General features: G+C 35.7%; 3 protein-coding genes across 3 annotated transcripts; 2 read left to right on the top strand and 1 right to left on the bottom strand.

The window, feature by feature from the left end:
- The first annotated feature begins 332 nt into the window (after positions 1–332).
- LOC110698714 lies at positions 333–4,681 on the top strand. The gene is made up of 7 exons (XM_021876223.1): positions 333–1,246; positions 1,857–1,972; positions 2,082–2,200; positions 2,293–2,455; positions 2,570–2,793; positions 2,881–3,205; positions 3,312–4,681. Exons 1-7 carry the CDS (start codon positions 1,088–1,090, stop codon positions 4,003–4,005), a joined length of 1,800 nt encoding a protein of 599 aa, XP_021731915.1. The 5' UTR covers positions 333–1,087; the 3' UTR covers positions 4,006–4,681.
- LOC110698716 lies at positions 4,029–4,681 on the top strand. The gene has a single exon (XM_021876225.1). The coding sequence runs from the start codon at positions 4,052–4,054 to the stop codon at positions 4,520–4,522; it is 471 nt and encodes a 156-aa protein (XP_021731917.1). The 5' UTR covers positions 4,029–4,051; the 3' UTR covers positions 4,523–4,681.
- Positions 4,682–4,775: 94 nt separating this feature from the next.
- On the bottom strand, positions 4,776–7,108 carry LOC110698715 (root phototropism protein 3-like). Its single transcript, XM_021876224.1, has 2 exons — positions 6,054–7,108; positions 4,776–5,418 (listed from the first exon to the last, which is right to left on the bottom strand). The coding sequence occupies exons 1-2, from the start codon at positions 6,783–6,785 to the stop codon at positions 4,903–4,905; spliced, it is 1,248 nt and encodes a 415-aa protein (XP_021731916.1). The 5' UTR covers positions 6,786–7,108; the 3' UTR covers positions 4,776–4,902.
- Between the last annotated feature and the right edge of the window lie 3,782 nt (positions 7,109–10,890).

Here is a 10,890-nt window from a genome sequence, read left to right as displayed (position 1 = left end):
TAGCTCTAGGCGAGTGAGCTATAGCTCGGCCCTTTGAAGACTTGCGGCGGGCTTGAGCTGGCTACCGAGCTATTCTTTTAGGATAAATTATGGGATATAACCTAAAACTATATCTTTTTTATGACGGCTATTTGAGTATATTTGGGGAACAATTTAGGATTTTTACTAGGGTTTTCTTGTGTTATAAAAGGACCCTTTAGCTGATCAATTAGATCATACCTTTTGAGCCATTAGATTTAGGACTCCTTGCATTATTCTCTCGTTCTCTCTCCATTATGGTGAAAAAGCTCTCGAATCCCCCACCCGTGGATGTAGGTCTAATTTGACAGAACACATAAATTCTTGTGTTTCATTGACTTGTTCCGCATTAATCAAACACAATTACACCCTTATTTCCTAACAATTTTGATATCACGAGCTTCTAGGCAATTTTTAGAATAGAGAAAGATAGAGAATAAAATAAGGTGAGGCGGAGAGCCCATATGATATAAGAGAATAGAGAAAATTTATTAGCTAAAAACAGAGGAAGTAATTATTTTTATTTGTCTATGTAACTTATATTAGGAAAGATGAAAATTTTCAAAAACTAGTAGAGTATAATATCTCAAAAACTGTATAATTTTACGCTAATTTAATTATTTTCAAAAAACACAACTGCCTAATTAATACTAGTACCAACCAGCTTGTCCACACTAATCTTCTGATGTAACCCCCCACCCCACATTAATTAATTAAATAAATAAAAGAAAGATTCCAATAAAAAAACTAAAAGGAAGTATATAAAGAAAACAAAAATAATGAGTAATAATTCCAATATTAAATTCTCTGAGCCGGGTCACAAAATCTAGCCGTTACACTATCCCACCGCTATCTATCAAATTTCACGTTACATCCCACAACCACTTTTTGAAACATCAATCTGACCGTTACTCTTTTACTCTCTCTCCTCAAAATACTTGACTTCCTCTGCATCTTTTTACTTCACTTCTAACTCTTTCTGTCTTACTTTCTGTTCTAGCTAATTCCCTCATCCTTCTCCTCCTCCTCATCCACCGCTCTCGATTCGAGTCGTTTCGATTCGACAAAAATGTCGGTGGCGTACGCGTTTGGTAAGGAAGATATGGTAGTGGATCAAAGCCTTGGATACCCAAGAGCGTACGCTAAGCTTTGTAAAGATACAAGTATTAGTCCTTATTGTCATGGTCCTCCTCTTACTTTCACTCCCTTTACTCTTCATTCCCAAGAGGTAATATAAACTAAAAATTAAATAATTTTGTTTAGCAATTTTTTATTGTCTTGTTCTTTCTTGATTTTAGTGTGTTTTGTTGTGATTGCATAATTGATTTGATTGGATTTGTAACATGGGTTTCTTTGTTTTTTCATATTGTTATTTTATTTTGCTTCTAATTTTGGTATGTTGTTTTTGAATTTTATGATTTTGGTGAATTGCATTGTCCTTTCCTTCTTGTTTATCAAAATTGATTTGATTAATTGATAATATGGGTTGAAAAAATAGGAAATTGATGTGGGCTGCATCTTCTATAGGTGGAAATATTAGCTAAATTAAACATTAACCGCCGTGATTTTGTCATGCATTTCTAGAAAATTTGACCGAATAATGTGTAGCATTAGCTAAATAGTACATTTTAGTGACCATCTAAAATTTTTCTGGGTTATTGTAGAAGTTACTCTCTTCCGTATTTAATAGTCGCGCTAATAGTGTAACTTGAACTCGCAATATGAGAATTATGTAGAGGTTCATGATTATATGATGTAAATGTATGCTCTTTTCTTCCTGAACATTGGTGATTTTTTGGATGCTTAATTAATTAAGGCTATATAATCTGTTTATTTAGGCATCAAGGGCAGAGGAATTAGATGATTTGTTTCCTATAATCGACCCACAAGCGAAACCAACAGCCAACTACAGAATCTTTGTTAGTATTATATGGAAGCAACTCAACCACCTAGGGTAATAACCCTTCTACCAATAACTTTTACTCTTTCTTCAACTAAATTAACCACAATTTCAAGATATTTAACTAATGCTTATGTTGTTTTTTTGTGGTAATTGTTCTTAGAAATGCCGGCTTTGATCCGGCCATGTTTCGGGTTGATCCTTATGGCAATGTCATCTACCTTCATGCTGATGCCGCCTCCCCACTCGCTTGGGATATCGATCATTGGTTCCCTTGTTCAAGTACAGAACACATCTTCTACTTATGTGTACATTCCAATTTTATTAACAAAAAATACTATATATTGTATGATATATTGTGCTAAAAAATGTAGGAGGAGGATTGACTGTACCAAGCAATTTAAGGATACTTCAATGGCAAGTTCGCAAGAGGAAGCACAATCAGTTGGAATTTTTAGTACCTTGGTGGGATTTGCAGTTGGGCATATCTATTGACCAGTTTTTATCCATCTTTGCTGCATCGAATTCGGATTTTAGGTGAATAGATTTTAGCTTATTCCTTTTTCCTGTGATTTAAATTTCAGATTTTTGGACTAGGATATGATAATAGTGTTTATAATCTTATTATATGGTGGTAATATGTTTTGGTAGGCAAAGGGCATTTAGATGGATGTTTGCAGCAGGTGAGAATGAAGAGCTGAATGATTTGCAAACTGTAGACTCTCATAATTTTCCTCAACCATTTATGGTGTCGAAAGAGCAGCTTGGCCTAGCGCCTGCTGCTGTTGTTGTTCTTGCTCGAAAAGAATTTGTTGATTCAACTTTGAGAACATTAGAGGTCAATAGACAGCATAGGCCTACTACTCCTATGATAGGTAAAAACTTGGCGCAAAATCAACTAACTTTTTTTTTTTTGGGTCTTGTTTATCTGTTGTGTGTAACTTGTTTATGTCTAATGATAGCTCCTTCGAGGAAATTGAAAAATGCTGGGTCGAAGGAGAATGAGATGCCTGACATGGCTACGAACCCTTACCAAGCCTTGGTTATGGCAAGAGATTCGTTGAAGCGAAGAGAAGAGACTAATAAGATGAAGGCAGAAATTCAAAGGTTGGATGATGAAGTGACTGAATTGAAGCTAAAGAATGAGAAAGAAAAGATGACAATTCAAGAGCTTGAGTTAGCATTGATTAAACGTAGAAGACGAGCTGAAAAATGTCGTAGGGTGGCCGAGGCTCAATCTTCTTACAGAACAATGCTGGAGAAAATGATCAGAAATGCAATGCATCAGTAAGGCCTTTCCCTCTTTTGTTTGTTGCATATTTGTTGGGAATTTTCGGAACTTTTTTGCTTGTAATCCTAAATTCTAATTCATTTTATTTATGAATTTTTGTAGGAGTGTGGTTTACAAAGAACAGGTGAGGCTAAACCAGGCTGCAACGAACACACTCATGGCAAGACTTGAAGCGCAAATGGCAATATGTAACTCGGCTGAGAAACAGCTTGCTAAAAAGTTTAAGCAAAGGGATGAACTTGAGAAACAAATAAAGCCAGAGTGGGAACAAACAAGGAAGAGATCAAGGACAGATATTGATGATGCTTTTGCTGAGGAGAAAGAAGACCGAACTCTAATCTACTTGCCGAGGATCAAGTCTAAAACACCTTCACACAAGGAGCTCAGGAAGTTCCTAGAAGAAGAACACAACTTGTCAGAAGAAGCCCTTTTGATGATTGAAGAAAACAGAATAGAAGAAGAAACAGAAGAGACACCAAAACTTACATTAGACCCCGAGATAGAAGAGGAGGAAATAGGTCATAATGTAGAGGAGTTAAGTGTCAAATTCCCATTTGCTCGAGAAGCAGAAGTAGATGATGATGATGAGGAATCGAGGAAGGAGAGAGGGAAAGGCAATGTAGAGAAGTGGTTGCATTTGCTGCTGGAAAATACAGAAGGCGAAGATAATGTGAATTTTAGCCCTCCAAAAGTAGCTCAAGAACCCGAGACTAGCAATACTGATGAAATCATCAAAAAGCTCAATGAAAAAATTCCCTCAGAAGGAGATAAAAGTCCTGAAACCTCCAGTTTCTGATGAAAAGAAGAAGAGTGTAGAGGTTGAAACCAGTAAGCCGAGATCAATGAGCACTCCTAGGAGATCCATTTCAGTTGAGCCAAGAAGCCATGAAACAAAGAATGTAAAAAAGAAGGAAGAAATTGTTTCAGCTGAAGCAAAAAAGCCAAGGGCAATGAGCACTCCAAGAAGATCCATTTCATATCAGACCGATATTACTAGCAAAGGAAGTGAAGCAAGGAAGAGTTTGGGAGCAAGGAGATCCATTTCTTCTGAGACTGAGAGTGAAGCAAAGAAGAGTTTTGGAGGAGGGAAAGATAAAGGGATTGCTAGGACTGAAAGCGCGAGGTTCTTCAGGCAACTCCCATCTTCTCCGTCAAAGATATTAAATATGAGAAAGGGGGTGGATTGCATAAGAAAGAAGCCACTCGTTGTTGACGATGATGAAGATTATAATCATATTGATGAGAATCATTCAGCTGGTGACAACTTCCTCAAATCATCCATCAAATCCATCAAGAAGGCTGTCAAAATTTAAGTTGTAAATTTCGGAATGTAAATTATTTCCATATTCTTTTTGTTTGTTGAGGTTGATAATTCATTTGTGTGTGAACTTATTTCTTTGTCAGTTTGTTTTTCAGACTGATATATAGAATAACAGCTTGTTGTTAATAACATAGAAGAACTTATTACTTGACTTTGCTTCTTAATGGCATACATTTTAAGTACTTGATAGATGTATCCGAACTTTTAACATTTGCTTCTACACATCTACAGGAAGACTTGTAGGCTACTGCACAAGAACGACTTATGTATTACAGATCAACGAGTAAAACCAAATTATAAATCAGTGTTATTAAGCTTTTGGTAAATTAAAAAAACATACTTCGTATTATAGAGTAAAGAAATGAGAATTAATCACGATAGAGACTTCCTCCATCTGTGTGAAGCTTTGCCCTTGGTAAGAGGGGTATGCCTTCCAAACCCGACTTCCTCAAAATCTCTCTTTCCGACATCAGTAACACTAGTCGAACCAGAAATTAAAATGAATTTCTTCCATCTAAAGAACCCCTTCTTCTTTTCAACCACTTTTTCCAACTGATTCTGCAGGTTGTTTATCTGGTTCTGAAGTCTGACAACATCCTCCTTTAACCTCTTGATCTCCATATGCTGGACTGAAACCTCCCGTTTTGACTGGCATCGGCCTGGTGCATCGTGCCTATTAGAGTTTGGGCTTCTAGCCATAGATAAAGGGCCACTCCAATCCAGCTGCCGGGAAATCTTGTTCTGTTCTGTAAACAGGACTTGCACTACTGCTCGTACAGGCAATCTTTCGTTCTGTGAAGCATGTAGGCATGCTTCTGGAGAGAGTTTTCGACAATCAATCAATCTGCATAGAAGCTTCCTTTCTTGCTTTGTCACCTTAGAATGTGCCTATACACCCACAAAAAATGTCTGATAACTTTGAAACAATATGTATATCATTCAGAAGAGACCAAAAACAGCACTACTTGCAAAGTTGTAATACAGTATTCGAAAATTGGAGTCTTTTTAATCAGAAAAGATTCTGTTTCAGTAGTAACAGACTAACAGGCAATATAGTTTTGGCTCTTCTACTATTCCCTCCCCACAAAATTATGTCATGGCGTTTTCACTTGTAGGACACACCATAAAGATTACTGATTAATTTTGCTGTCTTTCGTACCACTATATCTATACATCAACCGACAACCATATACTAAATCATGCTTATAACTTGCCTAAGTACGCGTCTGGTTGTCATATATGAGACATTATATTGATTATACTAGTATAAACTTTTATTAGAAAGCTAAGGGTCGAAATATGTATTAGAAACTATGTACAGCCTGAAACTGCTAACATCTGTTGATGGAAAAATGATTGCATTATATTAAAAACATGTACTCGTAAATAAGACAGGAAATTTTACTGAAGTAAACAAAGAAGGGAGAAATGAGATAATTAAAACATAAATGAGAGGACAAAAACAAAGGCTAGTATTCCGTACTAATACACAAAAACACAAAACGGGAGCTATGAAAGGTTACCTTGAGATAAGTATCAACAGCGCGATAGAGTCCATCATCTATGGCTCTAGCATGGGCAGGGAGAGCACCAGCAAGTTGAATGAACTCCTCCAACTTCAAATTTGAGTCCATCGCGACTTCAGCTAAGTACGAGTCCATTAGCTTTGCCACCTTAATTAAGGCCGCGCTACTCTTAAAACCTTCATCTAATCCCACAAACCTCTCTACTAACCTCATGACTAACTCCACATCAAGCAATGTACTACAAGTGTGACTAAAAGAAGGTATCATTATTTCCTTCAATGTAGCTTGGTCTAATTGCCATGACACCCTTTTTTCTAGCTCTTCTTTATAGGTGAGCTCAACTCCTACCATGTTAGCCACCCTTAGTAGCCTTAGTAGGAAGTTACATGGGACAGTGTCATTCTCTGGGGGGAGGATCCCTACAAGTGTTTCCACGAAGAACCGCTTCTTCCTCCAAGCGGATGTCACGGACTCAGGGGAGGCTGATGGGTCGTCCCCCTCAAGTATCGTGACATCCCTACTCTCAGATAGTTCAGGAACCCACTTAGACGCGTAGTGAGCAATGATCGAGCCAACAAGGTCAGGGCGTACCCCCTTAGACTTTATACCGGAAAGTGTCTTGACAAAGTAGTCCATGTCAAGAATGCAAGCATCATCTAGCCATTGCTCACCCACTAACTGCGGTGGCTTGCCTGCAGAGGTTTTCAACAAGGTGACCCTATTATTCATTGTTTGGCCTCTACTATATGGTGTGTGTTACTAATATGTAACATAAAAGAAAGAAATAACTAGACTACTATATAGCACATAATGGTTACAAGTTTCGAAGGAGTGAAAAGACGATTATACCCCTCAAAAAGTACACATATTGTATAAAATCCACATGGGTATTCATGGAATGAATTAGGTGAGGAGGATGGGTGATAAAGGAGAGCTCAACAAGGATAAGAAAGAAAAGACAATGTAAGATGCCTACCCTGCCTTCAAGTCATTATCCAAATAAGGGTTTATTTTGTATAGAGTTTAGAGCTTTTAATTTGTTCTTTGTAATACTAAGTAAGAAATAGATATGGAGAATATTGCATTCATTGTTATTTGTCATATTTTTGGGCTCTTTATTAAGAAATTACCTCATTATATTCTTATCTTTCTTCCTTCCCATCACTTTGTGTGGGAAAATTAGAAAGTTGTTGCACAAAAAGATAATGTGAGTGATGTTTTTTCTCTAAAATTCCAAACCCTTTGATAATGAAACGTTTAGTGGGGACTAGGGATGATTGACATAACGCCAACATTTCTATGCTGTCTAATTATGGATTCACGTGAACTCCAATGTAAATCAATATTCCAATTTTTTAACGGTGGAAGTTATTTTTGTTATGTATAGTTATCTAAAACGGTGATATATACTTCCTCCGTTAATGGTTATTTGCAACTTTGGGGTATTATTTGTGAGATATAAAAAATTCCAAAGTTACATATAACCATTAACGGAGGTAGAAGATAAAATTTGATCGCATATCTTGTAAGTTATTGCGGTCATTATTATGGTCCCCTAATCTATTGTGTCTTAGAGCCAAGGGGCCAAGTTATAAGGACCAAAACTTCGTACATGTTGTGCAATTACCGATGTTGAATCTTAGGTACAATGGGCCCTAATTATTAGAGCATAAATGGGTCTAAATAAAATGGGGGTCATTCATTCAATCAATTGACAGTCCATGGGCAACTCCATGGCTTTTGTTGGTATAGTTAACTTGACTACAAATAATTATCCCATAAAGCAATTGACAAATGATTGAGATATCCATTAAATTATGGTTGTGTTAATGTTTGACAAAATAACTACTTGATCCCGACCCGATTAGAGCCTAGGTATTTGGGAGTAGAAAGCAAAGGTAAGGGAAATCCCAAATTTCCTACCCCCAATTAAGTGCTTAAAAATTACACGATTTAGACTACTAATGTCAAGGTCACAATACTCAAAAGTGAGAAACCTTAATTGACTGCACCAATGACATTTGGTTAATCACCAACTTTTATATGGAGCTGGCCACATCGTGTAACCAGTCATTATGGGAGTTACTTCGTTAGTGTTATAATGGTTAATCGATCAATATTGCAGGGGTTACTTCTTTAGTGTTATAGGGCTTAAGTGTTACAAGGTTACTCGATCAGTATTATAAGAGTTACTTTGTTGATTTACAAAACGCTCTATGACAAGATTGTATAGTATATGGAAAAAAAAAAAAGCAGGTAGCTAAATATATGTAACAATGTAAGCTAGTGGGACTTACTAGTCAATTCAACCTAAACTCAAATGATCAAATACAGAGTACTGTATCTTCCATGTTCACATAACATAAAGACAAATTACAAGGTAACTTATGCTTAATCAATCTGGAAATAGATAGGACTAGTTATCTATCTTTAATAATCTGGCAAATTTAGGCTTTGGATCCCCCGTGAAGAAATAATAATAAGTCTCGTGAAAGTATTCTATTATTGTAGTTGACTTTTTGATTTTATTGGGTCTATAATGAGGTACAATGGTATGGTTTCATTTTGGACAAATATAATCTAATCACTCATTAAATGGAAAGCTTTCTCCATTCTCTTTTAATTGCAATGTGGATTGTGGAAGGGATGCACGTTATTTTAAGAGAGAAAGGAGATAAGCTAATGTTGTGATTAAAAAAAAAAAACAAAAGAAATACGAAGTATAATGTACTTAACAAAGATTAGTACCTAATGATGCTCCAGGGTATTAATGGATCATAAATTCATAATCATGCCTAAAAACAAAGCTCATGATGATAGAATTCATTTTTTATTATATTTTGTTGTATTATTTTGTTTTGGAAGGGAAACATAAAGTATGACAAAAGAAATTTTGTATTTTTTTGTATTATTGTAGTTGACTAGTATACTAATAATACAATAGAAAGGACTAGATATCTTTTTTATGACATTCTAATTTACTATTCATTAAGCTCGTTTTTCACTTGGGATTTGGAAAGAGGCATAAAGATCATATAGTAGTTCCTAGGTCATGCTTATGCTCTAGATTCTCTCATGGAGAGTGTGGTTAACACCCTAAGGTCTTTAGCAAGTTTATCAAAAATTAGCACTTTAATTTTATTTTTTTAAATGAGGAAAAGTACGCAATTGCTAGTGATCTCATTATTACAAGAAAATAACCAAATTTAAGTAGTGAGTTTCCTATCTAATTAGGGAAAAAACCAAAGGTCACAAGTATAAGAAAAAGGAAAATGTTGATTGCAAAAAATAAAAAGAAAATGAAGTTGTCGACATAGGGTACCACCCCAATGACGAAGTGGGTGAAGACCACCAAGCTAAGGACACAAAGCATCAAGAATGGCTTGCTCTACCTTTCTCGCCGTTTCAAAGCCCCTTGTCTATGTCTACACTAGGGACTTTGAAATGGCGAGGAAGGTAGAGCAAGCCGGAGCACAATAAGGTACAAACGGCGGTTATTCACACTATGTGGCTTCTCATCTTCAACAAATTGCTAGGAAATGCAAATTAAAATTAAATTAATAGTAAAATCCAACTCCCTCCCCAACTACAAATAAGCTAGTTGATAAAAATGTATATTAAAACAAACATAATCAAATGACAAGAAGCCAAAGATAGCAAAATAAAGTTGTCCAAAACTAAAGTCAGAAAACAAAATAAAAATTGACAAAACATTGTCTATCAAACAAGACAATAATAATTGAAACATCTGGAAAAATTGAGGCGGGGGAAACAATTAAAACCGCAAGATGAACTAAATATACTAGTATCAAAAATTGAAGACAAGCAGATTAAAATCCAAGGGATCAAAAAGTTGCAAAATTACAAAGGCAAGAAAAAGTTCCCAAAAATCTTGAAAATAACATCAAAACTTGGATCTAATTTATGAGTGCAAGCTATAGATTGTTTATATTGTCAAAAGTTTTACTAGCTATTAACATTCAGAATTAGCTAATCAAAGTAACTATTCAATGTACATTTTTAATTTTTTACTACTCTATAGCAATTACAGAATTGAAAAAAAAAAGAGTAGATTTAGGCTCCATTTGTTTTAATAGAAAACATTTTCTAGGAAAATGAATTTCCAATTCTCCATTGTTTAGTTGTTAAAATCCTTTTTCTTACACTGTTGGTTTCGTAGGCAAATTAAAAAAAAAAATTAAAAAAAAAATCTTGTCTTCCTACACCATCTTCTCCGGCTAACAACAAACATGAAACACCCCAATCTACCTAAGAAAGTGAGAATCTAGCCACGATACCAATCTGCCTTAGCCGCCCCAACCGCGTGTCAACTCTCAGGCTAGCTAAACCAGTGTTGTTTTGATGAAAACAAGGATCCCTCTACAATGTAGTGTAGCTGTTACTAGAACAGCTCAACTGGGTCAGCGTCTTGTGACGATTGTACATGACATGAACATGTTCGCTTCATGTATGTTAAGACGCACTTTTTGTCATTAATCGTTCTTCAATATTTCTATACCCCCCTAGAAGATTTGTTCGAAAAAACTTGTTCCCTGATGAAAGATTGAAAGCAACAAAACTAGTCTCAACTAAAAGGAGCGGATAATGTTGTTCGTTAAATAAGATGATGTTGCCATCAAATGGTAGTATTATGCATCACGGACTGTTTCTGTCGCCGTTGCTATAAATGTTATGACTACTTAGTTTCACCTTGATCTTCTAATGAAGCAAACATATTCATGTACAAATGTCACAAGAAACTGACCCAAGTTGAGCTCTGCTTTCAATGTAAAGATGAATGTCAAAAAAAATAATGAATCATGAACTAATGATG

The sequence above is a fragment of the Chenopodium quinoa genome, unplaced genomic scaffold (assembly GCF_001683475.1).
Source record: "Chenopodium quinoa cultivar QQ74 unplaced genomic scaffold, ASM168347v1, whole genome shotgun sequence".
Lineage (NCBI taxonomy): Eukaryota > Viridiplantae > Streptophyta > Magnoliopsida > Caryophyllales > Amaranthaceae > Chenopodium > Chenopodium quinoa.
Note: the sequence above shows the minus strand (reverse complement) of the source record. Positions and strands in the feature narration are given on the sequence as shown.

What these genes read in the sequence shown, in the direction of transcription:
- LOC110698714 (XM_021876223.1), top strand. Translation starts at nt 1,088, where the DNA reads ATGTCGGTGGCGTACGCGTTTGGTAAGGAAGATATGGTAGTGGATCAA. An exon ending in TCATTGGTTCCCTTGTTCAA is followed by an intron (nt 2,201 to 2,292) that starts GTACAGAACACA and finishes TAAAAAATGTAG; the next exon opens with GAGGAGGATTGACTGTACCA. An exon ending in GCCTACTACTCCTATGATAG is followed by an intron (nt 2,794 to 2,880) that starts GTAAAAACTTGG and finishes GTCTAATGATAG; the next exon opens with CTCCTTCGAGGAAATTGAAA.
- LOC110698716 (XM_021876225.1), top strand. Translation starts at nt 4,052, where the DNA reads ATGAGCACTCCTAGGAGATCCATTTCAGTTGAGCCAAGAAGCCATGAA.
- LOC110698715 (XM_021876224.1), bottom strand. Translation starts at nt 6,785, where the DNA reads ATGAATAATAGGGTCACCTTGTTGAAAACCTCTGCAGGCAAGCCACCG. An exon ending in CTGTTGATACTTATCTCAAG is followed by an intron (nt 5,419 to 6,053) that starts GTAACCTTTCAT and finishes GTGGGTGTATAG; the next exon opens with GCACATTCTAAGGTGACAAA.